The 27586-nt window shown below is 52.2% G+C and overlaps 12 protein-coding genes across 12 annotated transcripts; 6 read left to right on the forward strand and 6 right to left on the reverse strand.

Annotated features, from left to right (window-relative positions):
- Nucleotides 1–244: 244 nt before the first annotated feature.
- Nucleotides 245–1509, reverse strand: P153DRAFT_290772 (uncharacterized protein; the record flags this gene model as incomplete). The annotated part of the gene is made up of 3 exons (XM_033663730.1): nucleotides 245–1018; nucleotides 1068–1168; nucleotides 1221–1509. 3 exons carry the CDS (start codon nucleotides 1507–1509, stop codon nucleotides 245–247), a joined length of 1164 nt encoding a protein of 387 aa, XP_033523902.1.
- Nucleotides 1510–1641: 132 nt separating this feature from the next.
- Nucleotides 1642–3028, forward strand: P153DRAFT_366902 (WD40 repeat-like protein). Its single transcript, XM_033668149.1, has 3 exons — nucleotides 1642–1689; nucleotides 1840–2080; nucleotides 2133–3028. Exons 1-3 carry the CDS (start codon nucleotides 1683–1685, stop codon nucleotides 2914–2916), a joined length of 1032 nt encoding a protein of 343 aa, XP_033523903.1. The 5' UTR covers nucleotides 1642–1682; the 3' UTR covers nucleotides 2917–3028.
- Nucleotides 3029–3862: 834 nt separating this feature from the next.
- Nucleotides 3863–6140, reverse strand: P153DRAFT_291078 (dual specificity protein phosphatase PPS1; the record flags this gene model as incomplete). The annotated part of the gene is made up of 5 exons (XM_033663752.1): nucleotides 3863–4043; nucleotides 4097–4217; nucleotides 4269–5180; nucleotides 5237–5323; nucleotides 5384–6140. 5 exons carry the CDS (start codon nucleotides 6138–6140, stop codon nucleotides 3863–3865), a joined length of 2058 nt encoding a protein of 685 aa, XP_033523904.1.
- Nucleotides 6141–7397: 1257 nt separating this feature from the next.
- Nucleotides 7398–8566, reverse strand: P153DRAFT_366905 (uncharacterized protein). The gene is made up of 2 exons (XM_033668150.1): nucleotides 7940–8566; nucleotides 7398–7870 (listed from the first exon to the last, which is right to left on the reverse strand). The coding sequence occupies exons 1-2, from the start codon at nucleotides 8357–8359 to the stop codon at nucleotides 7685–7687; spliced, it is 606 nt and encodes a 201-aa protein (XP_033523905.1). The 5' UTR covers nucleotides 8360–8566; the 3' UTR covers nucleotides 7398–7684.
- Nucleotides 8567–8595: 29 nt separating this feature from the next.
- Nucleotides 8596–10347, forward strand: P153DRAFT_366906 (scavenger mRNA decapping enzyme). The gene is made up of 2 exons (XM_033668151.1): nucleotides 8596–9628; nucleotides 9691–10347. Exons 1-2 carry the CDS (start codon nucleotides 8896–8898, stop codon nucleotides 9939–9941), a joined length of 984 nt encoding a protein of 327 aa, XP_033523906.1. The 5' UTR covers nucleotides 8596–8895; the 3' UTR covers nucleotides 9942–10347.
- P153DRAFT_340451 (cysteine proteinase) lies at nucleotides 10321–11511 on the reverse strand (the record flags this gene model as incomplete). The annotated part of the gene is made up of 3 exons (XM_033665872.1): nucleotides 11122–11511; nucleotides 10752–11069; nucleotides 10321–10709 (listed from the first exon to the last, which is right to left on the reverse strand). The coding sequence occupies exons 1-3, from the start codon at nucleotides 11177–11179 to the stop codon at nucleotides 10321–10323; spliced, it is 765 nt and encodes a 254-aa protein (XP_033523907.1). The 5' UTR covers nucleotides 11180–11511.
- A 299-nt stretch (nucleotides 11512–11810) lies between these two features.
- On the forward strand, nucleotides 11811–13230 carry P153DRAFT_290490 (multisynthetase complex auxiliary component p43; the record flags this gene model as incomplete). The annotated part of the gene is made up of 2 exons (XM_033663716.1): nucleotides 11811–12559; nucleotides 12609–13230. The coding sequence occupies 2 exons, from the start codon at nucleotides 11811–11813 to the stop codon at nucleotides 13228–13230; spliced, it is 1371 nt and encodes a 456-aa protein (XP_033523908.1).
- A 174-nt stretch (nucleotides 13231–13404) lies between these two features.
- On the reverse strand, nucleotides 13405–14805 carry P153DRAFT_340455 (UDP-glucose 4-epimerase). The gene is made up of 3 exons (XM_033665873.1): nucleotides 14707–14805; nucleotides 14386–14620; nucleotides 13405–14332 (listed from the first exon to the last, which is right to left on the reverse strand). Exons 1-3 carry the CDS (start codon nucleotides 14733–14735, stop codon nucleotides 13475–13477), a joined length of 1122 nt encoding a protein of 373 aa, XP_033523909.1. The 5' UTR covers nucleotides 14736–14805; the 3' UTR covers nucleotides 13405–13474.
- A 1423-nt stretch (nucleotides 14806–16228) lies between these two features.
- On the forward strand, nucleotides 16229–18904 carry P153DRAFT_403291 (uncharacterized protein; the record flags this gene model as incomplete). Its single annotated transcript, XM_033671980.1, has 2 exons — nucleotides 16229–17083; nucleotides 17144–18904. 2 exons carry the CDS (start codon nucleotides 16229–16231, stop codon nucleotides 18662–18664), a joined length of 2376 nt encoding a protein of 791 aa, XP_033523910.1. The 3' UTR covers nucleotides 18665–18904.
- An 815-nt stretch (nucleotides 18905–19719) lies between these two features.
- Nucleotides 19720–21416, forward strand: P153DRAFT_340461 (uncharacterized protein; the record flags this gene model as incomplete). Its single annotated transcript, XM_033665874.1, has 2 exons — nucleotides 19720–19924; nucleotides 19976–21416. The coding sequence occupies 2 exons, from the start codon at nucleotides 19720–19722 to the stop codon at nucleotides 21247–21249; spliced, it is 1479 nt and encodes a 492-aa protein (XP_033523911.1). The 3' UTR covers nucleotides 21250–21416.
- Nucleotides 21417–21651: 235 nt separating this feature from the next.
- Nucleotides 21652–25422, reverse strand: P153DRAFT_385728 (uncharacterized protein; the record flags this gene model as incomplete). Its single annotated transcript, XM_033670458.1, has 4 exons — nucleotides 21652–21807; nucleotides 21863–22028; nucleotides 22102–25205; nucleotides 25252–25422. The coding sequence occupies 4 exons, from the start codon at nucleotides 25420–25422 to the stop codon at nucleotides 21652–21654; spliced, it is 3597 nt and encodes a 1198-aa protein (XP_033523912.1).
- Nucleotides 25423–25577: 155 nt separating this feature from the next.
- On the forward strand, nucleotides 25578–27501 carry P153DRAFT_366912 (uncharacterized protein). Its single transcript, XM_033668152.1, has 9 exons — nucleotides 25578–25697; nucleotides 25747–25802; nucleotides 25849–26084; nucleotides 26137–26204; nucleotides 26254–26364; nucleotides 26412–26754; nucleotides 26804–26941; nucleotides 26991–27173; nucleotides 27221–27501. The coding sequence occupies exons 1-9, from the start codon at nucleotides 25638–25640 to the stop codon at nucleotides 27376–27378; spliced, it is 1353 nt and encodes a 450-aa protein (XP_033523913.1). The 5' UTR covers nucleotides 25578–25637; the 3' UTR covers nucleotides 27379–27501.
- Nucleotides 27502–27586: the final 85 nt, after the last annotated feature.

Below are 27586 nucleotides of genomic sequence, written 5' to 3' on the forward strand. Positions count from 1 at the left end.
AGAGATACCCCGCCTCTGGTCACACGCAAGGGCTCTATGCAACGGGTGAAGACTCCTGACTTTCCAATCCCAGCCTGGTCTTTCCCTTGGATATGATCTCTGTATCCGGCAGCTCGATCACGTTTTGCTGCATGTCCTCGCTCCTTGTCTGGTCTTATCAGCCCGCCCAAACTGTTCCATGCCTGCGACGATCAACAGCTGGGAGATGCACCTCACGAAGCATCCAAATGGCTGGTGGGGAATACTACATGCCACCTCCTGGTTTCCGAACAACGTTGATCCCATCCTCCTCCTTCTTTTTCTTCTCCATAAACTGCTTCATCTCCTCCAGTTCATTCATATCCTCATCCTCGTTTGCTGGATTGTTTGACGCACTCGCTCTGGGAGGCCCTTGAGCTGGTTCTTGCGGCGCATCTCGCATGTCCTTGGTCTCTTCCTCCCATGCTTTCTCCTCCTCTTCGTCAAGCTCATCCCGTCTGTCCAACCACCTCTCCTGCACATCTCGGGCATCCATAGTGACCGCATCCTGCCGCATTGCCAACTGCCACACAGTCTCATTTGCCCCTTCCAATCCACCGAAGGCATATCCACCTGCACGGTCTATAGCTCGCAGTAATGTCATCATGCTCTTTTTATCTTCTACAGCGAGTGTTTCGAAGCCCACTAGCGCGAAGTCCTCGACCAGTTCAACGATCGCTTTATTCAGTGCGGAGAATTTCGACGTCGGTTCATCGTCCATATCCACATCGTCATTTGTGCCAGTTGGCGTTGGGCCTGGAATGCCAGAGGTTTGCTCGCGGTTCAGGTGGGGTAGCAGATATTGCAGGTCCTGTACTTCTGTGTAGAAATCGAGGTTGAACGGCAGGTTTGGGTAGTTTCGGAGGTTGTCGATCTTGGTGAGGACATTGATGTGAGGAAGGTCCATCTGCAGCATGCTGCGCAGCGCGAGTAGGAGGGAGGAAACGTATAACGACGGTCGTGATACGATGATGGAATCAGTCAGGTGTACGACGACGAGCTTCAGAGAGTCAGTTTCATGTTGCAGGCTATGGATGGAGGGCGAATACTCGATACCCAAGTTTTTGAAGGCGAAAGAAGATGTTTCGCAGTGACCCATGGTGCGTGAAGAGCTCGACCTGGCCAGGGCAATCGAACAGAACGTAGTCATCTGTAAACGCATCAGCATCGCAGACTTTCAGTAGCTGTAGTAGCATGCGGACCTCCAAGCTCCTTCAAGCCTTCCTCTAACCACTCGAAGTTGTTTTCCAGTTCCTCGAGCGCAAACAGCACTCCACCGTTTGGACCCAGAGATTCTTGCTCCATAATCTCGTCTATTGTCACCAAATCCCGCACGTCCACCGCAGGTTGATATGAGGTGTGGTCGTTGGCAGGGTCGAGGTTGACGACTGAGCACTTGCGCTCGATTGCGCCCATGAACTGCTGCATGCCATCGCAGTATGTCGACTTTCCCGAGCCCGGCGGCCCGATTACAAGCTGAGCAAAGGGCATTATTGGCGTCGTGACGAGTGATGTAAGTGTTGAAGAGATGAGCAAGGGAGGGGTGCTTTCTGTGGAGGGACTGCCAAGACAATATACATTTGTTTGGATGTTGCGGAGTTCGAGCGGAGCTTCACCTCGAGCTCTCCACCTTTCAGGACATCGTTCGCAGGACTACCGCCAAAATGTCAAGTGAGTTCTCTTCTTGCTCTTCTCGCGACCGCGACCAGAGACTTTGGATGTGGCAGCTCCTAAACTGAGAAAGAACTGCCGTTTTCCCCAATAGCTGCTTTCTCAAACGCGCGACACGATCAATTTAAGGCAATATACTGACATTGCTAGGTCAATTCGAGCTTGCGCAAAACCCTACAGAGCCCATATCTTCCGTCAAGTTCGCCGAGAAGACCCCAACGCGATTACTCGTCTCATCCTGGGACCGACATGTTTACCTGTACGACACGCACGGCGAGCCCGGCGGCAAGCTGTTGCAGAAGTTTGAGCATCGCGCACCAGTAATGGACGTGTGTTTTGGACGCGACGACAATGAGGCATTCAGCTGTGGCCTGGACTGGGAAGTGCGGAGGTGCGTCGCAACATGAACAACTAGACACAGGAGTGGCAGCTAATGTATGCAGAATTGACCTCGAGACTGGCGAACAAACGGTCATGTCAACCCACTCCCAGGGCGTCCGCAACATTCTCTTCTCGGCTCCGCACAACCTCCTCATCTCCGCATCCTGGGACTCGACACTACATCTCCACGACCTCTCGCGGCCCGGCGACTTTACCTCCGTCCGCCTGCCCTCCAAGTCCTTCTCGCTCACCGCATCCCCTACCAAGCTCGTGGTCGCAATGGCCAGCCGAGTAGTCAACATCTACGAGCTGGACAAGCTGGCAGCAGCAGCGAAGCAAGGAGGCGGAGCGAGTGTAGATGTCGAGCCATGGCAACAAAGAGAAAGCTCCATGAAGTACATGACACGCGCAGTAGCATGCATGCCCAACGACGCAGGATACTCGAGTTCGAGCATCGAGGGACGCGTGGCTGTCGAATGGTTCGACCCCTCCGACGAGTCGCAAGCGCGCAAGTACGCCTTCAAATGCCATCGCCAGAACGTCGATGGGCAGGACGTCGTCTACCCCGTCAACGCCCTAGCCTTCCACCCCGTGCACGGCACATTCGCAACCGGAGGCGGCGACGGTGTGGTAGCACTCTGGGACGCAGTTGCAAAGAGGAGGATACGGCAATATCAGAAATTCCCTGCGAGCGTGCAGACGATCGCTTTCTCGTCAGACGGCAAGTTCGTCGCGATTGGCGTCAGCCCAGGGTTCGAGGACGGCGTCGACGACGTGCCCGACGGCGTCATCAAGGTCTTCATCCGCGAGCTGACAGACACCGAGGCGCAGGGTAAGAAGAAATAGGTCGAGTTAAAGGTCCCGAGCCTGGCGTATGGCGTTTAGTTGGTGGATGTTTGGTAGCCCAAGATATAGCACAGTTCATAACTAAAGAGTCAAAGATACCATAGGAAGGTCTTTATCACTCCTTCACGTAAACATCGTGAAAACGTGTCACACTACATTGCGTGTGACAAGTGTATATCTCAATATGTACAGATTTAGTAACGCATGACCCGCTCGGTGGAAAGTCGTTCTGGTCACTCAACTCCCTTGGTTGGTTGTCTGTCTAACAACATGATGTACTTCTGCAAATGGTGAGTAACAAGTCGCTACGAAGTGATGGCTGCACCTGTTCTCTCGGGGAGGGAGGCTGAGATTAAGCTCTAGCAGGATGGAAGGAGCACAGATTGAATGTTTGACAACCATGATCAGAAGTCCGCACGTCAGAAATGGATAAAGAAAACAGTATGTTTGAATATCTGTAGTATGTACACAACTCAACCCAAGCAAAACCCTCATACTATCCGGAGGAAGCAGGCCAGCAACGCCAATTGCGCTCATATCAATCGTGACAGACATTGATGTACGTTCCAAGCAGATGGCCCTGGAGATCTTCATTCATCCCATTGTTCCGTCGGACATCCAGAGTACAGCCAGCCAACCAAGCCGTGTGGCCGAATCGTCTTGAGAACGAAGAACACAGATGGCAACGAAGAAGACTCGAAATTGTAGAAAGAAAAGACAGAAGGAGACATTTGAGCCAACGATTTGGAAACAGGAGACTAGTGGAACTAAATCACAGAAAAAGAAATCGCCAACGCCTAGAAATAGTCCTGTAGTGTGGCAGATGTCGTAGCGCATAAACTAGCAGTCGTCGTGTCACAGTTTGTAAGGTCGTACATCCGAAAAATCGTATCGTCGTTAATCATATCGTGAGAATTAAAAGGTTGTCGTGGAAATCGTGAAAGGGTTACCTCGAGTAGGGCTTATTCATAAGCGCAATCTCACGCGCTACAGTAGCCCACTCGAGTTCGCGGCGAAGAGGCTCATCGCGTCGCTGACGCTGGTACTCTTCCCACTTCAGTAGTTCATATGTGAATCGAAGATGTGGTTGTATTATGACATTCAATCGTCGAGCCCGCACAAAGCAGCTGAGTATAACGTTAGCAAATATGACAATTGAATAAGATGGTTTGCAACTTACTAGGCGCGATGAAAAGACAGGCCCAGTTCCTTCATCACTTCCGCGATGCAAATGGTGGCAGAGCGTGATACGCCCACACGGCAGTGGACAAGAGTGGCTCCTCCATCAGCTTTTCCAGCTTCTGTCATGTGTCAGCGCCAGAATAAGCAGCAGACTGCTAGAGGAAACGTACCGATAAACTTCAAGCATCGCTCAAATTCATCCCAGAGAGGATCAACGCCGTTATCCTGGACCCGATCGACCATGTAGAAGTTCTCACTAGGCCAGTTGAGCTTCTTCCTAACATCTTCGGGCCAAGAGAGCGCTTCCCCGACGCTTAAGATGCGAGTTATTCCGAGCTCACGAAGAACCTCAGGGTTATTGGCATGGTTCAAATTTCCAAGGTACATGTATGGAAGGATCCTACTAGGCAAGCTTCCGTCGATCTTGGACATCCACCGAGGTTCCGAAAGATGGTAGACACTCTGCTTGAACCGGGGTGATTCTTGGAGGATACGGGGCTGAATCGTTGTCAAAAGCGCAACATCAGTGGGATAGGCGAAGAAGTTCCGGCCCTTGTCCCTATGCATCTGTATCCAGGCGTCGTGCGCAGGAAGCCCCTCGGCGTACATGAAGTATGCTAGAGCTAGAAGTGTCGTCTCGGTGTAACCGTCCGTGCAATGAATCAAGAACTTGCGAGGTACGGGAACGTCATCTAGTTCGATCGCTTCATCGTCGTCTGACCTCCTTCGCTTGGTTCGTCTGACCTCGTGCGGGTTTGCCAGCTCGTACATCCACTTGCAAGTGTCCATCAGGCCATCAACGTCTCCATGTGACCAAGTTGGAGGCAAGATGCTTCCTGAGGAGGGGAACTCCATGTGTAATGCTGACTTTCGCCCAGTCCTCTCCAAGGCGTTGCGTAGCGCCCTCAACGAGCGCGACTCAGGCACGTGGGCGAGGTCTGTCGCTTCAATAAGCATGTCGTAGGCATCCGCATTCAACGAATCTGGATGAACAGCTGGATCAGGAGTTGGTCCTAAGAATACATTGTTGCTAATCTCAGACGCCTTTGACATCGCACACATCTCATATCGCTCCCAGTAGGCTGTGATAAGATTAGAAATCGATTCTTCTCATAGGATTGCGGCACAGAGTACTTACCGAAGTCAACGGAGTTGCCAGTCGTCCCACCTCTCGAGTCAATGGCAACCAAATCCGGAAACTTCTCTTGTACAAAATCGAAAGAATCTGTTTTTCTGTTAGTCAAGATGCCACAGCGATAGAGGTAACTCTCTTTTTATAACCCACCTGAAAGCATGAATGTGTTGAACAAACCACGAGGAAACCCGTTCTTTGCCTCGTGTAGCCTCTGAGCCTTCGAGATCTTCTGGGCAAGAGCAATCGTATCATTGGGATGGGTTTTGTGATCACCATAAATAATGATGTCAGAAACCATGGCCATTTTGCAAGTTTGTATCTGGAAGTTGCGCACGGAGAAACCATCCTTGGGATCGCACTCAATAAAAGCTGGAGAATCGTCATCAGAAGAAGGACTGAGCAATTCCTCTGGCGAGATCGCAGCCTTCAACTTCGATGACGACAGGTTCCCACCTGTCTTTACAAGAGCAATGCTGCGAAGGCAGCTAGGTATTTTCCGACTAGACGCTCGGCGAGACGTGAAGAACGCGAGTTGTATCTGGTTCTCTGGATGGAGGCCGTGCAGCCAAGGAAAGACTTGCTCAGGATGCGGGAGGGGCTGAGTCGCCATGTGCTCCAAAGCTTCGGCCATCTTATCTGCAGTGATTGTGTATACTGGTGGGTCGCTTGAGTACTCTGTGCAATGCGTGTCTGGCGGATATGTGATAGACGACGTCTCGATGAGGCTATCGTGCCGCGGAGGGGATGCAGGGGGAGTTGCGGGGAGACCACCTGGCGAACATATTGGAATGTGCTTGTTAGGGATGGCAGCAGGAGTACCACGGGACGAAATGTTTAGCGACAGGTACGGCGGAGGGGTTGAAGACCGGCTTGGCATATTTGGGGCTCTAGCCACTGCGGCAGCCATGCTTGCGAGTTGGATGATTGACAGTCGACGTGCAGTTGAAGGCACGCAACGTGAGACGGTATGCTTTGTGAGGAAGGTGAGCCGTCAATTGGAAGGGGTAGGATCTCAGCAGTAGAAAAATGGTGTATGAGTTTAATTCACCCTTTCCTAGTCGAGACGGGGTCCAATGGCCAAATCCAGGATTAGAGGGAGGGGTTGACGTGCGGGGTGAAGCGTGCGTGCGTGTTCCTGGGCAGGTGGAGTTTCAACGCACGTTGCGGTACTGACAAGCAATTGATCAGCATACACGTCTGGACATGGTGTGTTGGCCGTATCTACCTGATTGAAATGGGAGAGTGTGGTTCGATTATTGTGTTGAACAGTAGCACAAAGATCGGATAAAGAAAGCGCTATCGAGAACCCAGCCCTTTACAGAAGCTGCAAGCCTTAAAGTGTGATGGCTGACACGCTAAGCATCTTGACTAAATAGGTGAAGTGAAGAAAGAGTTGTGTCTGACGGGATTGAAGAAGGAGAGAAGAAGGAGGACGGAGGGGGTGCGAGATGCGAGCGTGGTGGTTGCACAAAATATAGCAGGAATGATATGGTCGTCTCTAGTGGTTGATCACCCCGCTATCGTATCTCTCCCCCCCAGCACTTCGACAAAGCGCTCTTTCGATCTACCCAGTACGACTCGCTTCGAATCCTGCAAGCCTCATGCACGCTTGCGCAGCCAAAGTCTTGCGGTTGGCTCAAACCGACGACACGGAATTACCGACTGCAAAAATAGCCATATTCGCGCAAGGACGAGCACTCAATTCATGCAGCTGCGTAGCGTACGCGGTCATCGACAACGATAAGAGGATGGAAAGTGGGTCCGGGAGACATCCCCAGCATCCTGGCGGCGGAGATACCAACGCTCACGTCCACTCGAGCAGCCGACAGCGTGGAATCAGGCTAGTAGCTAGCGTGCCTTCTGCATGCTCAACACCATACCCCACATCTCCACCTGGCTGGACGTGTTTGCCACATTCTCAAAGCGAGAGTCCAGAGCTCCATCGGAAGGTTGTCGATCAACCCCGCCTCAGGCCGTTGAAGGAGCCGCGTCGATCATCATATCACATTGCGTTCAGTTTCTTGAGCAGATATTGTGCGCATTTTCTACCAACCGAGGGTGCAATTGTTCGCTTAATTTGTGTAATACCTACGTGATGGAAGCTATGAGAGCTAGATCTTGTGGTTAGCTAGATGCACATACTTGGTATAGTCAGTCCAATTAGCATTCTTGTTGATTACACTCTATATCCTTTGTTACTATATGTTTATCAAGTAAATAAAGACCGAATACTCATTATTCGAATCTCTTGAAGAGTGAACCGAGTCGGCATCTCGCTCGCGTGCTTGTAATACCAGTAGCGTACAATCATTTACTGCCCTATCATCCATGACAAAAGGAAAATCCCATCATCGGCAAAAACAACTATGCCATTCCTGTACGCCAGTTCCCATACATAAACTCCATACCGTGAAACATTCCCCATCACTTGTTGAACGCACGCTGTATTTCTCAGGCAGCGGCATCAAGAAGCTCAGCCTTTGAATTGAGCAGCTCGTCCACATGTGATCTTTGGACCGTCAACTTATCCTTTCCTTCCTGCTCCTTCAGCAAGACGGCCAGAACCTCAATCGGCGGATCAAGTTCAAGTCGTTGTGCGCGTTTCCAGCGCTTCAAACGAGCGATGCCAGTACAGGGCTGCGTCATGTTAGTGTATATTCTAGAGAAGCCCAACGCGGACTTTCAAAGATTGACAACAAGACTTACGCCGAATTGTGCACTCATATCCCACTCCCGCAATATCTTCCCGTGTATGCTCAAATCCTGCTGGTGTACTCTGGGTGCCATCCTCTGCTTCTCCTTGGTAGCCCAATACTTCTTGATCGCTGTATCCGATACGCGTCTGGCATGGTCTTCCTCCGGTGTGCTCTCCACTTGTTGCGCTACGACTTCCTTTTCTGTTTGCTGGATGATGGCTGCCTCAGCGGTGGTGGGCTTGGTCACTTCGACAACGTCCAGGTCGATGACTTCGGGCTTGACATCCTTGATGACCGGCTCGGAAAGGAGGCTCTTCTTTGCGTTCTGTGCCTTTGCGCCTGCCTTGGTGACTTTGTTCGACGACCCGTGAAATGCGAGGGTGGACTGCTGCGGCTTGATCGCGCCCGATGCGAGGCGCTTGGGAGGCATTGTAATGTATGCTCTATCGATGCGTGCGATAAAATTTGGATTGTTCGAGGTTGTTGCGGCTGCGACGGGGGTGGTTGGAGGTTGGAGAGTGTGACCTCATTCACAGAATACAGGGTTGGCGCTTGCGGTTGGTTGGCTGGGCAATACGCGGTGACACGCTGACACCTGTGCACGTGAGAGTCTCATTCACAAACTCCATTGTCACTATACTCAGGATCAGATTGTATTCTGCACAGTTGTCTTTTGGTTTAGCCTGGTGAGTTTATTTCTCACGTCGTCCCGAATTTACGTGTCCTCTCTACGCTTCTATGCTTTCCAAATTCCAACTGTGGGGTACTCTGGCTACTTTCTCCCGTCGCGTGGTGGTGCAAGAATTCTTATTTTCTTCTCAAATTTTCTCTTCAGAACAAATTCACTACTTCATATCTCAAATCTTCTCTTTTGAACATATCTACTATTTCGTCATCTCAGTTTCTTCCCCCAGTGTCTCATCATCTAACCACCATCCAAAGTGCAGACCACACCAACTCTTCAACATGACCTCAACAACGCCCCCCGAAATAGCCGCTCACGTGGAATCCCTAATCCCCAAATTCCACCTAACCCGACTGCTCAACACCGACCAAGCCGGCCGTCGCATATCCCTCCTGGGCACAATCGACTCAAAACCGGCCCTCCTAGTCGCCGAACGCGCCGCCTTCGCAACCGACGAACCCACCCTGACCACCTTCCCCACCTCGCTCCGCAACATCAAGAACCTCGGCGCAAACGACATCTACGCCTGGTTTCTCGCAAACTCGAACCCCAGTGAGCGCGAGGGTGATGCACCGCCAGACTTCAAACTCAACCTCATCTACCCCTGCACGCCGAAACACATCAAGAAGTACGAAGCCCAGGGCGTGCGCATCGTCACGGAGACGCCGGAGATTTACGCAAAGTATGTGCGGCCGTATATGAAGGCGCAGCGGGAGAAGGGCGCGTTGGACTGGGTGTTTAACATCATCGAGGGGCGGGCGGAGCAAGAAGACGTCATCTATAGAGAGACGGGCGACGAGGGGTTTCTTCTAGCTCCCGATCTGAACTGGGACCGTAAGACGATGGGGAGTTTGCACCTCCTCGGCATTGTGGAGCGGAGGGACATCTGGAGCGTGAGGGATTTGCGCAAGGGCATGGTGAGTTGGGTGGAGCACATGCGAGAGAAAATGCTGGATACGACGGTCAAGTTGTACCCGGAGATTGAGAGGGATCAGCTGAAACTCTACGTTCACTGTACGTCTTTGCAGGACATGACTTGTCGGGAGCGGAGTGGAGTGGGCTGATTTGCAACACAGATCAACCGACGTACTACCACTTCCATATTCACATCGTTCATGTCTCGCTGGAGGCTGGCACCACACAAGCAACCGGAAAAGCCCTCGGTCTCGAGAACATCATCTCGCAGCTCGAGACTATGGCGGGAGGGGATGAGGCGGGCATGCAGGACGTGAGTCTTACGTATTTTCTCGGAGAGAGGAGCGAGCTTTGGGAGAAAATACATCTGCCTTTGAAAGAAGGAAGAGACGTTAAGGTGGATGACTTCTGAGACGCAAAGGGCTAGAAAACAAGCTAGTTGATGATGGGAAGTATGTGAACGACGGCGAGGGGTTCATCATCAACGAGTTCTCTAGAGAACATGACCCTTCATACAGGTAAGACATGAGATGGTGGTGATCATTCCTCTTTAAGTTTTACCTCTCTTGCCTTTTCGCTAAAAGACTCACGATGTCCGGTGGGCAATAAAATGCTCAGACTGAAACTTGAAGATATCATGCGTGCTTCTTTCCCATTATCTGAGCGACATATACTGCTGCCAGCAGTCCTGCAATCCATCCCTCAAAGGTAGGTTTGTTGATTCCAATTCCCTCATCTGTTTCGACTTCCTCGTCTTCCTCGACTTTATGGACTTCCTCAACCTGGGACGCCTAATCCAGCGACTCCGCAAGAACAATCAGGCTGAACCTCAAGTCTCCCTTTCCAGCCTCTGTCTCGCGCTTGAGGAAGCTGCGCACTCCTAGATTCAAGGCCTTGTCGCTCAGCACGTCCTCGTCTGGAGACAGCTGCCCGCGGTTGAGAGGACCCTTGCGCCGACCGTCCAGTTCCCAGAGGTTGTTGTTCTCCGATTTGACAAAACAGACGTAGTGCAAGTCGACGTTGTCTTCGGCAGCAGGAGCACCAGTGTCTCCCCCGCTGGCGGCAGCTTGGTGAGCGCTCTCGAGCGCTTCAGATTCGTAGAGGAGATTGGCGCGGTCGACGGGCTTGAGGGGAATCGCGTCGTTCAGAAGTTTGGCCAGGTTCGAGTTGGTTTCTGTGCCTTGTTAGCTTGCCGTCTTTTCAAGTCCACCTGGCTACCCACCGATGTTGGCGCGCGCCACGCCATTCGAGACACCGTGTAGCAGACCTATCAGTCCGCATGCGTTGCCAATGGTCTGCTTGTACCAGACTACCTCTTCCTCCGGGCCGTTGCCTTGGTATTCTGGCTGGTCTTTGTCTTCCTGAACGCGGAACTTCTCATATGTGTCGCTTACGGGAAAGACAAGGAGTAGCGCGTGTGCAGGGCGGGGGACAAAGGCAAGCAGCTCTGGTTCGTCGATGCTGAAGACATCGTGGAATGCGAGCTTCTCAGAGAGACCAAGCTTGTGGACGAGCGTGGACATGACCTCTGGGTTGTTCTCTGTCGCATGTCAGCTTGGATAGTCTGGTTACGCGTGAATGGCATGACATACCCAGAGGAATGAACCGCTTCTTCCCAGCCGGGACATCTGGAGATTGTTCAGTAGCCATGTTGTTTGTAGGTGGCGTTGCGGGGAAGAGGATTGGACCATGGGAGCTTTATACGCGGGGCATGCGACAGGCAACAAACAACAACGGATGTGTCATCTAGAGTTTGCCGCAATCCACACAGGCTCCAGCATGATGCTACCTAGGCTGGCGCGTGCAAGGTGTGAAGCGTGTGGCTTGATCCACGACTGGACTATATTCCCTCTGGCAATTTTGTCTAAAGCTTGAGCCCCTCACATAGTCAGTATCAACACTGAGCTTCGAACAGTTAGGAAGTTTTGCAGTACATCAAAAGTGAATGATGCAACTCGCATTGACGCGTCTGGGGATCAATCGCGATGGCCTGTGCGGGGTGGCTTTCTGCCCCGCGATGAACTAACTGCCCGCTCAATTTTGGTGGTTTGACTCACGTGTGTTTATCATGCATATACACGCTCCTTCAGCTCTGTCCTCTCTTCGCACCAAACTTCCTCCAGCCTCACGCTTGCGTCCTCTTCAGCTCGCCTCAGCTCCACGCTCAGCTCGAGGCCAATTCCGCACCACAGCATCTATAACAGCCCACTCGACGCCCGCCTTCTTTACCCCGCTACAACCTCTCGCCGTCAACTTTTTCCAGCGCACATTCTTGTCCAACATGGCGAGCTCACCCCTCGACGAGAGCCTGGTCACCTACCTCAAGACCCACGCCCCAAACAACGCCGCCTCCGAGACCGACGGCGTCAAAGCCTCGCAGTCCCTCTTCCCCGACATCACCTACACCGACGCCGAGAAAGCTGAGCTTACTCAGTGGCTCGCCACTGCTGCCCACATCGCCTCGTCCACCGAGGATGCTGCCAAGTCTGCTGAGCGCCTGTCGTCGCTGAACACACATCTCTCGAGCCGAACCACTATCCTTGGCGCAAAGCCCTCCGTCGCCGACATCGCCATTTACCAGAAGCTGGCACCCGTAGTTTCAAAGTGGAGTGGTGAGGAGAGGACCGGCGAGCAGGGACACCATCACATTGTTCGACATGTCGACTTCGTCCAGAACTCGTCCATCTTCGGCCTGAAACTGGACGACAAGGTCAACATCGACCTAGACAACGTCATCTTCAAGATCAAGCCCGTAGATGCAAAGGCGGAGAAGGAGCGTAAGAAGAAGGAGAAGGAGGCTGCTGCGGCAAATGCTGTTGCTACATCAGGCGCAACACCCACAACGTTGACCGGAGACCAGGGCGTAGAGGAAAAGAAGAGCAAAAAGGACAAGGTCAAGGACAAGGCACAGGCAGCTGGCGATGCAATTGCGTCAACAGTGGCTGGAAAGCCCACAAGTGGAGGACCACCAGAGGGTGCACCAACCAAGAAGAAGGAAAAGAAAGAGAAGCAGCCCAAACCACAGAAAGCGTTCGTCTCCCATACCTCAGACCACAAAGACCTACTAACACAACCACAGTGCCCCAGTCGAGAAGCCCCTCTCCCCCGCCCTCATCGATCTGCGCGTCGGCCACATCCTCAAAGCCGAAACACACCCAAATGCAGACTCTCTCTTTGTCAGCACAATCGCTTGCGGCGACGCTCCCGGCACAGACAATACCTCCGAGTACGAAGGCCAGGTCGTCCGCACCGTCTGCTCGGGTCTCAATGGCTTGATCCCGCTGGCAGATATGCAAAACCGCAAGATCATCGCTGTCTGCAATCTCAAGCCCGTCACCATGCGCGGCGTCAAGTCGTGCGCCATGGTCCTCGCTGCATCGCCCAAGGTCGCTGAGGGCGAGGATAGCCACAAGGGTCCTGTCGAGCTGGTCAACCCACCTGCAGACTCCAAGGCGGGGGATAGAGTGTTCTTCGAGGGATGGGAGGGCGAGCCCGAGGCGGTGCTGAACCCCAAGAAGAAAGTTTGGGAGATGATCCAGCCGGGGTTCACGACAACGGATGCGCTGGAAGTTGGCTTCAATGTGAGCGTTGTGCCACAGCTGGCGGGTGAGGGTGCGGATAAGAAGACGGGTGTTGCGAAGCTCAAGACAGCGGCGGGGTTGTGCAGTGTGACTACATTGAAGGACGCGGTTGTGCGATAGACATAGCGACATAGGTTTGTTACGCAATCGGCAACACACATGCCTAGTATGGCAAGTGTCACTCGAAAATGATGTGCTCAAAGGACAATTCAAAGACCTCAGCATAAGCAGGGCGAAAAAATATATTCAAACATTTCATGACTTTTACATGACCTTTCATTTTGCGCACATATGCTCGTGATATTTATGTTATATACACCGCCTGACCCGAGATACGTAAACCTAATCATCTTCGTCACTCCATTCAAGCTTTCTTCTTCAGCGCCTCGACAAACGCCTTGGGTGGCTGCTGCTCGTACCCCTCTGGGTTGTTCTCGGTCCACTTCCACAGATCCGCGCACGCATCCTCGAGCGTAAACTCAGTCTTGAAGCCCAATTCTTCACCGGCGCGCTTTGCCTGGGCTGTGAGGTTCAGCACGTCACCCTGTCGCCTAGGCGCGACCTCGTATGGTAGCTCGCGCCCAACGACGTGGCTGAAAGCCTTGATCATTTCAAACACCGTGGACCCCTTGCCCGTGCCCAGGTTCCACGCGCGGACACCAGGCTGCTGCTCGCGCAGGTAGTTGAGCGCCTGCAGATGGCCCTTGGCGAGGTCGAGGACGTGGATGTAGTCGCGGATAGCGGTGCCGTCCTTGGAGTCGTAGTCCTCGCCGAAGACGAGGAGCTTCTCGCGCTTGCCGATGGCGACTTGTGCGAGGAGCGGGAGCAGGTTGTAGGGCACGCCGAGCGGGTTCTCGCCCATGATGCCGCTGGGGTGCGCGCCGGCGGGGTTGAAGTAGCGCAGCAGCGCGGCGTTCCACTTCTTGCCTTCCTCGGGCTTGCCCTCCTTGGCGGCCTTGTTGCGCTGCGCCTCGATCTGGTCCGTGATGACGCTCTCGACGGTGGATTTTGTGCGACCGTATGTGTTTGTGGGGCCGATGGGGCAGTGTTCGGGGATGGGGATCATGTCGGGCACGCGTGTGGCGTCGCCGTAGACGGTGGCCGACGAGGAGAAGACGATGTTTGTGACCGAGTTCTTGGTCATGGCGGAGAGCAGCGAGATGGAGCCCCCGACGTTGACGCGGTAGTATGTGAGAGGGATCTCGCCAGACTCGCCGACGGCCTGGAGAGGCTATTAGCTGTTACCCCGTGGGAGGCGATCCACAGAAGACGTACCTTGAGGGCGGCGAAGTGGATGACATTGTCAATGTCTGGGTGCTCCTTGAAGACCTTGTCGAGGGCAGCCTCGTCTTGGATGTCGACCTCGTAAAAGTCGGGTCGCTTGCCGCAGATGAGCTCGATGCGGTTGAGGACCTCGCGGTTGGAGTTGTAGAGATTGTCGACAATGACGACCTTGTAGTCGGCCTCGAGGAGCGCGAGTGCTGTAAAGGAGCCAATGTAGCCCGTGCCACTGTGAACCAGTTAGACTACCATTGCCACTACCAACACCACTACTTGGGAACTGGTGGAGATGGTGGGGTAGAGGGGTAGACTTACCCAGTGACGAGAACAGAGCCGACGACCATTTTGAAGCTGTAGAAGAGTGGTGGGTATGTATGGGAGCTGGACAGGAAAGAGGTAGAATGGAGCCTTTATGTATCACGGAACTAGGTTGCAGCTGTCGCAAACGATGTCTATAAAAAGTTGGGAAGACGGCGCACCACAGCTGCGGCTTACAGTAGCGGACCGCATACGCTTTCCGGCTAGTCACTAGATGCATCCTTAGGCACCTCGTACCTGGCGCAGTGCCCACTACTTTGAGACACGTTTGGATATGCACCCGAATTTTGGTACTCCTGACACAGTCGGACCACCATTTGGAAGACATGTCGCCACCCAGACATTAGAAATCTCGAGCCTCGACTCGAATCGAAGCCAAAATGCGCTGTATCCTACCCATCTGATGCGCCTTGGAATGGCTCCAACCTCCCGTCCAAGCGAGGACGCCCAGGAGCCATGCATGGGTATGGCTTGTATATGTAGCAGTACCACCGAACCACACCCGAGCCTTTGCATATGTGCACTCGGAACACTGCATCTTTGCGCGGCGATGAACTTCTCGGTGACGCAGGTACAGGCGAAAAGAGTCTCGGGATGAGATAGGGCTCGGCAAAGCTTACCCAAGATGGGCCAGCTTATGCATGATCCATGTTCTGACAGCTCAGACACGTCAATCTAATTCTCACTTCACTTGACTGCCAGACGGCCTTTGTACTCGAACAATTTCCTCTGCTGCTGCAAGTCGTCCACGTTTGCAGCACTGCACTGCTTTGACCTGTCAGGGCAACCACGCTACGGCCTGAGCGCGCTAAAAACAGGACAAAGAGATCGCGCACGCGAACTTCATCTGGCAAAGTAAACAAACCAGAAAGACCAGCATCACCATCATCATCATCAACCCGCCCAATCCCGGGAAGATGATCGCGGCCTGCATCTCCAGCTACTACACGCGTCAAAAGATTCCAATAAGCGCTCGGTAGCAGAGTACACTGGGCCATCTCCGACGCGTGAAGGTCATCAGTCAACCACGTGTTCGACAACATCAATAATATTAAAGAGCAACAAGGCACAGTTTGAAGCGCGACACCGCAGTAACGAAGTCTGGAGTGCGAGGGCTGGATTTAGGTAAAACTGTAAGTCTGCGAACATTCATAAATCCCGGTCTTTTTTCTTTCGGTGAAGCATCGCGTCTGCACCCGCCTTCCCAGCCTTGCTGTCCTTCACCTTCACCATCTTCAGATCTTTTTTTCTCTTATTGTATAGCTGCGACCCACTTTTCGTTCTTATTCCATCCCTATTGTTGTCCGAACGAATCCTTGAAGTCTATTTTGTTGCTATTGTTGGCACAACTTGTAGTAATTCTCTGGCGCATCACATCTCTTTTCTCTATATATTCTTTGAACGCCTTCCGGACTTTTGAACGATTCTCACACTTTACAAAGTTTTACTGTATCATTTCGCTACAATTCGCCAAATCTCAACACACATATTTGTACCTGTTGTTCACCACCTGTTCGCCATGTCGCAAATTGGCGGAACGGGCGCGCCAACGCCTCGCCGCTCGACTCGTATCGGCTCGAGAGCAGGGTCTGTCGCATCGCAATCTGTCATGACCACCATGACGTCTGGAGGTACCCGACAACGTCAAACAGGCCCTCTCACTAAGGTCAAGGCCCGCGTATCCAACGCGTATGGAGCCAGCGGACGTGTCGGTGTCGCTGAAGAGCTCTCCGTCTCTGCAACCGGTTTTGCGCAGGCTTTCCAGAATCAACGAGGTGACGCTGTCCGCCGTGATGATGATGAGGATGAGGAGGAAGAAGATGAAGAGGAGGAAGAGGAGGATGACAGAGATGAGCTTGCTTACGAGCCTCGTTTCAGGGGCACTCTCAATGGAAACCGCGCCCCGCCTTCACCATCGCCTGCTCCAAGTGTTCCTCTAAGGGCGACACCAGGCATGTCTTTTCTGGAGAGTGATGATGCTCCTTCCAGTGACGAGGACCTTGCCCCTTCCGTCGGCAACACTTCCAAGTCCTTCGGCCCGAACCACGAGGCTGGCATGCTCAGCAACATCACCGTCGAGCGACAACTGAATTCCCACCTCACTTCTGAGCTTCGATCGGCTTCATGGCAGCAAAGCACAGCACGCCGTACGGTCACAGCGACGACAACTCAGGAGCAATCCGCCATTCGTAACACGTCTTCTCGACTCGGACCCGCTCGTGCTAACCCTTCACGAATTACCGCATCAGAGAGAGAAGTGATCAACAAGTCGGTCGACGATATGCTTGCCGAAGAGCGTACGCGTGCAGAAGAGCGCGGGCGGATCTCGAACCCTGCGCCGCCAGCACACTCACAACTACACCAACGATCCTCGGTGTCGCTGCCACAAGTCAACCGTCCGCAAGCTGTCAAGGACTGGCTTGGAGGAATTCAGCGGAATGAGCAGGCCCCTCGCGAGGATGTGCAAATCCCTCAAGACGACATACAGGCTCGACGATACGAGTGGGACTGGTCTTGGATGTCGGAGTTGCCTTGGATGCGATGGCTCCAACGGGCATTTTGGGCAATCACCGGGCTTTTCTTCTTCTGGTTGGTGCTGTCCAGCACGATTTCGTCTGATCATTCTCAGTCGACTCCTGAAGCCGGTATGGGTAAGGCGGTTCGTGGCCGATTTTCGCAAGCATGGCACAGCATTACTGGACGAAGCAAAGGAGATGATCTACTGGAGCAGTTCTACAGACTCGTTCAGTCGGAGAAGAGGGACCTTCGCGAATTCATCCATGGCGATGGCACCAATGACGACAATTTACTGTGGTCTCGCATGCGGAAGATCTACGGCGAGTTTGACGACCGATTCGGAACCATGAACGACAACTTCGACAGCCGGGTTGAGGAAATGCACAAGACCATTCAAGACCTTAGGGACGAGCTGCCTCCATACATCATCGTCCGCCGCCACGGAGATGGTCGACGCGAAATCTCAGACGAGTTCTGGAACGCACTACTCAGCAAAGCACAATCTCAGGGCGACAACCCCGACTGGATTGACTTCGTTAAGCAAAATTCGGCGAAGGTCAAAGACATTAACGGCGTTGCCTTCGACAGCTCCGACACGAGGACCAGACCTGAGATGATCTCTCGTGACGAGTTCGCTGTCGCGATGGCACAGGGGTACAAGGACATATCCGCTCGCGTTGATACAAAGATCGCAAATACCGTTCAGAGTCAGGTCACAGCTATGGTTCAGTCAGAAGTGAAGAAGACTAAGATGGACTCGATCCGCCTCGAATCTCTCGCTCTCACCAACATCATCGCCAACTACGAACTGCATCTCAAGAGCCCCAACTACTTCTCAACCGGTCTCGGTGCCCATGTCGAGCCGACATCCTCGTCCGCCACATTTGTGGACAAGCCCAGCTTCATGTCCAGATGGACTCGAAATCTGGCCACCACTCCACCACGCAATCCACCGAAAGCTGCGTTGATGAAGTGGGAAGAGCCTGGCGATTGCTGGTGCGCTGCGCCCAACCCTATGGAGAAATCTCAAGCACAACTCACCGTCGCCCTTGGTCGCTCCATGTTCCCCAAGCAAGTCACCATCGAGCATGTGCCCATGAGCATGGTACCTGCATGGAAAATCACCAACGCTCCCCGCGACATCGAGCTCTGGATTCAGTCTGAGCAACCAGTTCGATACCAGTACGATCATCGCAGGGACACCTGCCAAAATGGCCCGCCAGGCTGGACCTGTCTCGGGACTTTCAAGTACAACATTCACGCCTCCAACCACGTACAGACATTCGATCTCGACGCTGAGAGTTCCGTCTCAGTCACTAAGGCCATGGTGCGCGTCACAACAAACTGGGGCGCTGATCACACGTGCTTGTATCGCGTGCGTCTTCACGGCGACGACGCTGTTGAGCGTCACGCATATGAGGTCAATCTCAACGACTAGGAGCTTCGGGATGGACAGATGAACGACTGGGAGGTTATGGGATAATTTACTGCATGGAATGCACAACGAACGGCGTTTGGTTTTGGTTGTATTTATATCGACTCTCCAGAGATAATCACTGGTTTCTATCTCTTCGTCGGCGAGTTGTATACCCCATTCATGTATACCCCTTGCGCATGGCTGTGGAGCCGGACTTGTTAGCACGATTAGCCTTAACTGCATCAATGAAATAGACTAGCTTTTGATCGAGTTGTTTTGTGAATGTGCTGTAGTCCTCGGTGTTATGTATCCGTCGAGGTATACCGTCACACTTGGGTGTCTTGAGTGATTATCGGCTTGTTCAACATGCATCGCATCCACGTCGTAGTTGCTAGACTATAGAAACAGCAGCCATGACTCTTATAACTGTAATTAACATCCAGGTACCCAGGCAGATATCAAGAAACATGCGTTACCGTCGACATCGACAAGTCGCAATGACGTACCCTCGCTCCTCACCTCCCATCTACTTCTACTCCACTCCACTCTTCTCCACCACCCACCCAACCCCCCATCTCGCCATAACTCAACACTTCACATCCCCCAAAGCCCTCACTGGCCGGATATTCCCACCGTGTTGGTAAACAAGATTGATGTTTCTTTTCCTGTCCTGACACGTGCACTCGGCGTCTCAGGTCTGAGGTTTAACTCCACCCGCTAAAACGTCAAACACTACTCGTCAAACATGCAAACTTAGAAACATCGACATGGCGCTCTGCGGGTATGGCCACATCCATGTCGTCCGGGGGAGAAGGGGGGGAACCGTGTTTTGGTCTCGGTTTATTATATAGGTTTGGCTTTGGACGCGTCGCGTGGTGCTGTGGGAATCTTTTTGTCGTTGTGCTCTTTATTTCGATCGATTGTGTTGGGCGAAGGAAAGACTTTAGATTCTTCTTGATTGCTGGACAGTTAGTAGTATGACGTCTCAGGGTGGCATGCCTGCTATGGTGAGTTGTGCGCTTTGTTCCTTTTCTGCCGGTCGTGGTCTTGGTAGATGGATCTTTGATGTGTTGGACATGGCTAATAGTAAGCAGGCAAATCTCAAAGCTCCATACCCGCCTACAACATGGGCACTCGGCGGTGCTCCGGTTAAGAAGGTCGATATTCCAGCCCAGGTGGTTCTAATGATCTTTTTCCTGATTGGCGCGGCTGTTCATATGAAGATCTTCCAGAAGAATCGGGCGAGAGGACACAAGTTCTTGCCCAGTCTGTTCATATTTAGTACGTTAACGCCATGGGAACATAAGAACGATGTGCTGACAATAGTACTAGTTTTCTGCATATCACGAATCTTGACGTCCATTCTTCGACTTGCATCAGTATCGAACCCTCGGAACATTCGACTTGCCATCGCGGCACAGATATTCCTCGCAGCGGGTGTGGTGATACTATTTATAATCAACCTGATTTTCACAACGCGGCTCGTCAGGTCTCTCCATCCATCGATTGGCTGGCATCCCGTCTTCGCTATCGCTTTTAGGATAATATGCGCCCTCATTGGCATCACCATCATCATAGTTATTTCAGCCACTGTACAGAGCTTCTACACACTCGATCTGGCCACGAAGGCCACTGACAGGTCACTTCAACTCTACGGCTCAACTTTCCTTGCTATAATCGCCATTCTACCTCTCCCGATACTCCTCAGTTCACTTCTTATCCCATACTCACCTCCCGACCAGTTCGGTGTAGGTCGTCTTCGCACTAAAGTCATTGTGCTGCTCCTCAGCACTATCTTCCTTTCTTTCGGCGCCTGGTACCGCTGCGGCAGCTCCTTTCAAACGCCTGTTCCGCGAAGTCAACCACTACCAAGCTATCTCGCCAAAGCTCCTTTCTACATCTTCAACTTTGTCGTCGAGATTCAAACAGTACTCTCCTACGCCATCTTGCGCGTCGATCTACGCTTCCACGTTCCCAACGGCGCAAAAGGACCTGGCTCCTACTCCCTACCGAAACAAGACGACACAGTCGAATTAACGGACTCACGGCCCAATTCCGCGTCCAAACCCACTGAAGACGCAGAAAGAGTTTCGATTGTCGAGTCCGTCGCTGAGTCTGTTTTCGACATAGAGAAAGCAGATTCCATCTATCTAACCCCAGCGCCAACATCGCGATCAAGCACGCACTCCATCGCATCCCAAAGCGCAACCCGCTTCTCGCAGCTCCTTGGCTTGACGTCCAAAGACCCGCAACAAAAACGCACCTGGCGCGACAGCGAGCAAGAACGCGTCATCAAGCGTCTCGGCGGCCCGTGGGAGCAGCTCCCCAGCCCCGCGAAGTCTACTTTCAACAGTCCTACGAAATCTACTTTTAGTACTACCTCGAAATCTACGTTCAGTGGCACTACAAGATCCGCGTTCAGCAGACATACAGCTGCGCCGAGCATCCCGGACATTGTCATTCATGACGGGGAGTGGACGCCGAGCTTCTCGTGGGACATGCCGAGCTCGCTGTCGAGGTTTCCGTCGCTGAGACGCTTCGCTTCGATGAAACGCACTGTGTCGGTTAAGCGAGCGCCTGCGCTGAAGGAGGAGGGTGAGCCGTAGATGGACGTTCTTGGGTTGTACATGTAGCGACGGCGTTTTGGGAGGTTAGGATGGGAAGGGGCACAAAATACCATGACGCGATTTCTTTTCTACATAGCACGATTTGATTCCTCAGGAGGAATTTTGTATAGTACGATGACGAGATAGTAATAATGCACTGAATGGCTTCTCATCGACTTGGTCGCATTTGACACATTCCTCCTACTTGTTTACCCTTCCGGCTCCCCTCTCGGTACGTCGGGATCTATACATAGCCTAAACATGGTGGTTGTAGGACCTTTGTCATTGTTTCAGAAACCTCGCACTAAACCTTCACCCCTGATTCGAGTCATTCGCGATGTATTTGCGCAAACGCCGCATCCACGGCTACCATACATTCTTCCCAGGTCAGGGCAGGAAACGTCATACCCCTGTGGTTGTCGTCGCTGTCGCCATTACATTCGTCTTGATCCCCTCAACAGCGCTCTTCAAACTCTTACCCGGCAAACTCCAGTCCTGCCTCTTGAGCCCGTCTTCCCGCGTCAAAATCCAGAGTGTCTCCGCAGCTGTTATACGGATCTGTGATGATCAGCATCAGCACTGCTCCTCGTTGTGTGACAAATGGTGAACGTACCTTGGGAAAAGGATGCAGAAGCATACTAGCCACTTTAGTCAGCGTGTCCGCACGCGTCGCTGGGATAGTCCCCAAGCCGCGGTAGACGTCGAGGGCGAGATGGAGTTTTTGCATGTGCGATGATTTGAAGTGTGCTTTTTGCGTGAGAGAGAGGAGGGTACGGAAACTAAAGGGAAAAAGTGAGTTAGTAGGTGTACGCTTGCATGACAGAAGACTATACTGTGAGAATAGATACGCACTTGAAGGAAGAAGTTGTTGTGAGACGCTGCATGATTTGCATGTCGAAGAGGAAAGCTATGACTTCTAGTAGTGGGATGACGGTCCTGTCGTTGTCGAGATTGCCTTTGACGAGATCTGATAGACAGTTTGCTAGATCTGTCAGTGTGAAGTGTTGAGCGTCTGAAGTACTGGAATCTGGCAACGCGTCGACAAGGTCGAGTAGTGCGGCTCGGGAGTTTTGCACAACGGATTCAGAGCCCATGCCGGCAGAGCTTACGAAGCCAAGACATATGGCTTGCTTGATGGCAGGAGTGGTGCTCGACTGCAGTATCGCGAGAGCAGTCGCAAAGTAAGCGTGCGAGGAAACATCGTCTGTTGTTGTACTGCTGGCCTTTGCGAAACGCTTGGGGAAACCTTTCTCCATGATCTGTGCAGCTCTTGCACGGACTTTGTCTAGTTTTTCCAATGAAAGTCTGAGAATATCGGTGTAAATCTGCTGATCGGACAGGACATCCTCGTCTTTGAAGATGTTGGATGTCCAGGCTGATGAAACCGTGTTAAGAGCTTCTAGACGTACAAGAGATCCGACATCGCCTCGCTCGGTGATTGTGTAATCGTTTAGGGCGATGTGTAGCGCGCTGGCAATTTGGTCCTTGATGTCTGTTGGCAAAATGGTTTCGCGGCAGCTTCGCAACAGAATACCTAACGCTCGCAATGCTACTGTTCGTGCCTCTATGGCAACCGCTGGAGTGCACCTGAAGGTGAGTACTTTCACAATGCGCATTTGAGGTTCTGTTGCAGTTCCGTTTGTGTTGAGAAGACCATCCACTCGTCGATCGGTTAGTACCCCATATGCTGCTCCAAGCGCAACAGCATGACCAGAACATCGAAGTCCGCTATAAGAGGCTTCGTTCTCCAGCTTTGATAGCCATGTAGACACCAAACCATCTCTATTACCTCCAGAAATCCCAGCGAGAAGCGGTAATACGGCTGCAGCGGCAGGAATTATAGCCTCCAACACCGATTCTTCGTGACGGACGAGGCATAAATTCAATAGACGTGTGATTTCGACTGTCGGAATCTCCTGTGGCCATGAATCCTTTGGCAACATGTTAGTCATCGCAGCCATAGCTGCGATAAAATTGCAGACGGAGGATGCAGTCAACTCGGGTCGCAGGGCCGGGGAGGTGAATGCCTTTTCCTCAAGGCCAAGCTCATTATCCAAGAGTTTCCAAAGATGAATGAATACCCCTCGTTTGGATACGGTCGTTTCCTTCGAAGTTGTCTGTCCTTCAAGACTGGTTGATATGTTCGATGTGTTCACCAGAGCTGAGAGCGCTGAAACAAGGCCTTGACGCTCTTCAACCTCTCGGGGCCGTAGAGCCCCGAGCAGACCACGAACTTGATCTGACATCTGTCGGACTACTTCTGGAGGTTGATCTTTTGACAACAGGCCAACTGCTTCTGCTGCGGCAAGACGTGAGTCTGAGTCTAAGGATCCAGTCCCTCTCCAATCCAGTAAAGACTCAGATAGAGCCTCCCAATACATCGACTGCAATTTTCCCGCTTTGATCGCAACCTCACACATGGCTCGCTGTCGCAGGCCCACAGCATGGAAATCAACAACCTGAACAAGTGGAATACCTTCTTCGACAGTGTTCGGATTGCGGCCGATTAGCTCCTGAAGGGCAGCAGAAGAACCTCTTCTGATGTTCCCAGCCGGATCAAGACAAGCAACGATGACCAATTCAATTGCAAGTACCTGAGGTACAGACAGGGTCTTCCGATGCTCCGAAGCTCGGATTGACGATGTCTCTACAGCAAGGAGATCGCTTGTCGCATAACGTCGAGACAGTGCCCATATACCAAAGCAAGCTGCATCGCGAACGTTTGTTCCCACGGATCCGCCTGTGGGTGATCGTTGCTCAAAGCCTAGCGAGAGCAATAGCGCATTCAAAGCGTCAGGCAATTGGCCAGTAGATATCGCCCTCCGATATAGTAAGTGAGAAAGAGTCAGGGTCAATCCGTGCCACCGGAGCGGGTTCACGCCGCTGAGGTTACGTTTCGAGCCTTGCCAATAAACATTCTCATTTAATGAGCCAAGGATCGCGTCAACAACCTCTTCCGCCAACTCAGAATCCAGTTTCAATGTAATGATGCTAAGCGCCTTGCTGGCTCCATACCGAACTGGAGTATCGCCATCAGCCAATGCTTCGAGTAAGAATTCAATGACCTCTTCGAGTATCGATGTCGGGTCAAGTCCCAGAGGAGCAGATGTAGCCTGAAGGCAGTGAATGACGATGTTGCGTAAGATTTTGACAATCAACTTCCGCGCAACTGCCGATGATTTGACAAATGCAAGACTTTCTTGATCAAGGACGCTTCGACAAGACCGATAAATCGCAGCCAGGAAGGGACCAATTTCCTCGTTGGTGGCGGACGCTACAAGTCTTGACAGGAACGACAGAACACCGAGGCTTTCATGTATGTCTGCTTGATCTTCTGAGACTCTCGAGAAGAACGACATCGACCACTTGACTAGTGTGTCTAGCAGGCCAAGCTTCTGCATATCGGGGCGTACACAGAGGGTGACGAGAAGATTTGCTGCAGCGCTTCGTTCTTTAGATGCAGACCGGAGGCATTCAAAACATATACTTAGGGTTCGAAGCGTGATACCGGGAGCTTCAGATGGTAATGCTATCTCGAAAGCAGTCGACATATCCTCAGTTGACTGGGGTCTGGACATTGACGAGAGAGGGAACGGTGCCAACATGAGATGAGAAAGCCACAACAATAGAATATAACGCTCGACCCAGGGCACAATCGACTGTGAAGGAACTCCTTCATCCCTGCTTTGGAAGTTTTTCCCAGTCTCGAATTCCTGCAGGATCGGTTCAAGATAGCGTGGCTCGTTGTTTAGAAAACCTTTAATGACCTTCTCACCCCTGACTTTGCAAAGAAGGTTCAATATCTGACATATGGCATGAGACAAGGGTAAAAAGCCCTTTTTGGGTTTCTCTTGTGACGTTGCTGAGAGTGACTCCAGGTAGGCAGAAACCAAGGGAGGGATGAAAGACTTAAGATGAGAGTCGAGAAGCTGGGGGTCTTCTTGGAAAGGTTGAATCTGAGATGTTTAGCTCCTACACTTTCGTAATATCTGAGAAACCCACCAAGACGAAAGCCTTGTTCATGTCAACCTCCCGCACCTGCTGGCGAACCTGGCCAGAGCTCGATTCATTCCTACGTTTTCGAAGGAGTCGTGGGAGAAGCTTTTCGAAATCCGAGAGCAGCGAAGCAGACGCTCGCTGCAGCTTGAGGTCATCATCTTCGGGGGTGCTCATACTGCAGCATTGCGAGACGGCAATTGTGGGTGACGAAGTGGTGGTGAGTAGAAGTGACCTAGTTGCGCGAGTCAGTCAGGGCCATTTCGACGCGTGACCCCGCGTCAGACGCGTTCCTCGAGTTTCGCGACTAATTTGTTACACTTCAGACAACTCAGGACGACAATCCCCACATTACCTAACTGCAACCCGTCACTTGTTCCGTACTATCGACAATGTCGGAGGAGGAATATAAGGATTATCTCGCCGCGAGAGTGCTCACGGAGAGCAAGCCAGTGAGTGATGGAAACACGGCTCCTCGAAGCTAGTATCTGACTATTCCAGGTCACGTACAGGCTGCTGTCACGCGCGCTCCAGGTCAATGTGAACGTCGCCAAGTTGTAAGTATACCTCTTACGCGTCGTGGCATCGGCTAATCGAGATCAGGATGCTCTTTGACTTCCATCAGAAACAAAACGCGAGAAAATCCAAGTCCGTTCACGCAACCTACCTCATAACCGGCACAAGACATATCACCAAAAGCACCAATGGCGTCAATGGAGAGGATACTGCTATGCCAAGCTCCTCGTTTATGAGCACGATGTCAGATACTGAGGACGCCGAGGAAGAAGTGCCTGTCAAGAAGACCACAATTCTCCTTGTTCGCGAAGAGGAACTCGAGAGTACGCATACCTTGGAGTATTACAGGATATACAGGCTAATGCAGTGGTACAGAAACCCGCGCAGAGTTCGAAGATGAGACGTCGATTCACATTTACAGTCTCGAGCCAGGGCCAATTGAGGTAGGAGACGAAAAAGAACACAATCGAGGGCGAGCGCTAAAGATGACAGAACTTGAACGTACTTTCAGCATGTAACCACGAGATAGCTACGGAATATTTGGACGAAGATCCTCTCGCGCGCTGGAAGACATATGGGACGATACACAATCCTCACGTCAAGGTATGATGGATGGCTCTGCTTGGAGATTCAGGCTGATTCGTTTACAGCGAAGGACTGTCAAATATGCTCCTCCAGCCGCTGCTCCCGCTCCGAAAACTGCAGCAACACCTGCTGCCAAGCCCCTCGCAAAATCAATCGTCGTCGCACAGACGAAGAAGAAGGAACCCTCCGCACCCGCGAGTAAAGGGAGTGTCTCCGGAGACAACACCTCAGGACGATCAACGCCGCAGCCAGCGCCTGGGCCCAGTACCCTCAGGAGATCAGATTCAAAATCAGGTGCTAAGAAGGACACGGCCGCTGGAGATATCTTTAAGTCTTTTGCGAAGGCAAAGGCAAAGCCGAAGGAGGCTGCGAAATCCAAGGAGTCAACGCCTGCGCCTGTTGAAGATGGTAAGCATTCTTGTTATTCCATATTTGTGTCCATTTCTAATTTCAGCAGAACCTATGCTAGGCATGTCTGAAGACGAAGGGGACGATGATGAACCTGAAGTCAAAGTAGACGAGGAGAAGAACGAGGCAGCTCGCAAGGCCCGTGAGGAGCGTGCGGCAAAGCTGCGTAAGATGATGGAGGATGACGGTAATGTCAACCCCTTCCACATCCGGAATGATATCCTGACATGTCGTAGACGATGAGATGCTGGACGCGCCAGCGGCGGACGAGAAGGACTCACAGGCAACAATGACAGACGCGGCGGACACACCTAGTCAACCCGAAGTTGAACCTGCAGTTACTGTGGAGGGTGGTAGGAGACGAGGTCGAAGACGAGTAACAAAGAAGAAGAAGGTCAAGGACGAGGACGGTTATCTTGGTGAGTCGCATCATCACAAAACTAATAGTCCAAGCTAACTCAGGCAGTAACCAAAGAGGAGACTGTGTGGGAGTCCTTTTCTGAAGATGAACCGGAACCCAAGAAGCTCAAACCTGCACCCTCTAAGCCAGCAGCCGCAGCGAAGGGAAAGAACGCTGGCAAGAAGGGCCAAGGCAGTATCGCCAGCTTCTTCAAGAAGGCGTAGGTTTTGCCTGGCTGGAACTTTCATCCGTGTCTGGAGCGCATGCTCAGTTTGGCTGTCGAGATGAAGCTCGAATCTACAAAATATTTTGCTTCATACATCAATTCAATACTCAAGACGATACTCATGATGGTGGTCAGCTGTCGTTGAGCATCAATGAAAGTGTGCATTTTGAAAGTTAGGATATCTATCATCGAGAATGCCCCGAACT

The sequence above is a fragment of the Dothidotthia symphoricarpi genome (genome assembly GCF_010015815.1).
Source record: "Dothidotthia symphoricarpi CBS 119687 unplaced genomic scaffold P153scaffold_10, whole genome shotgun sequence".
Lineage (NCBI taxonomy): Eukaryota > Fungi > Ascomycota > Dothideomycetes > Pleosporales > Dothidotthiaceae > Dothidotthia > Dothidotthia symphoricarpi.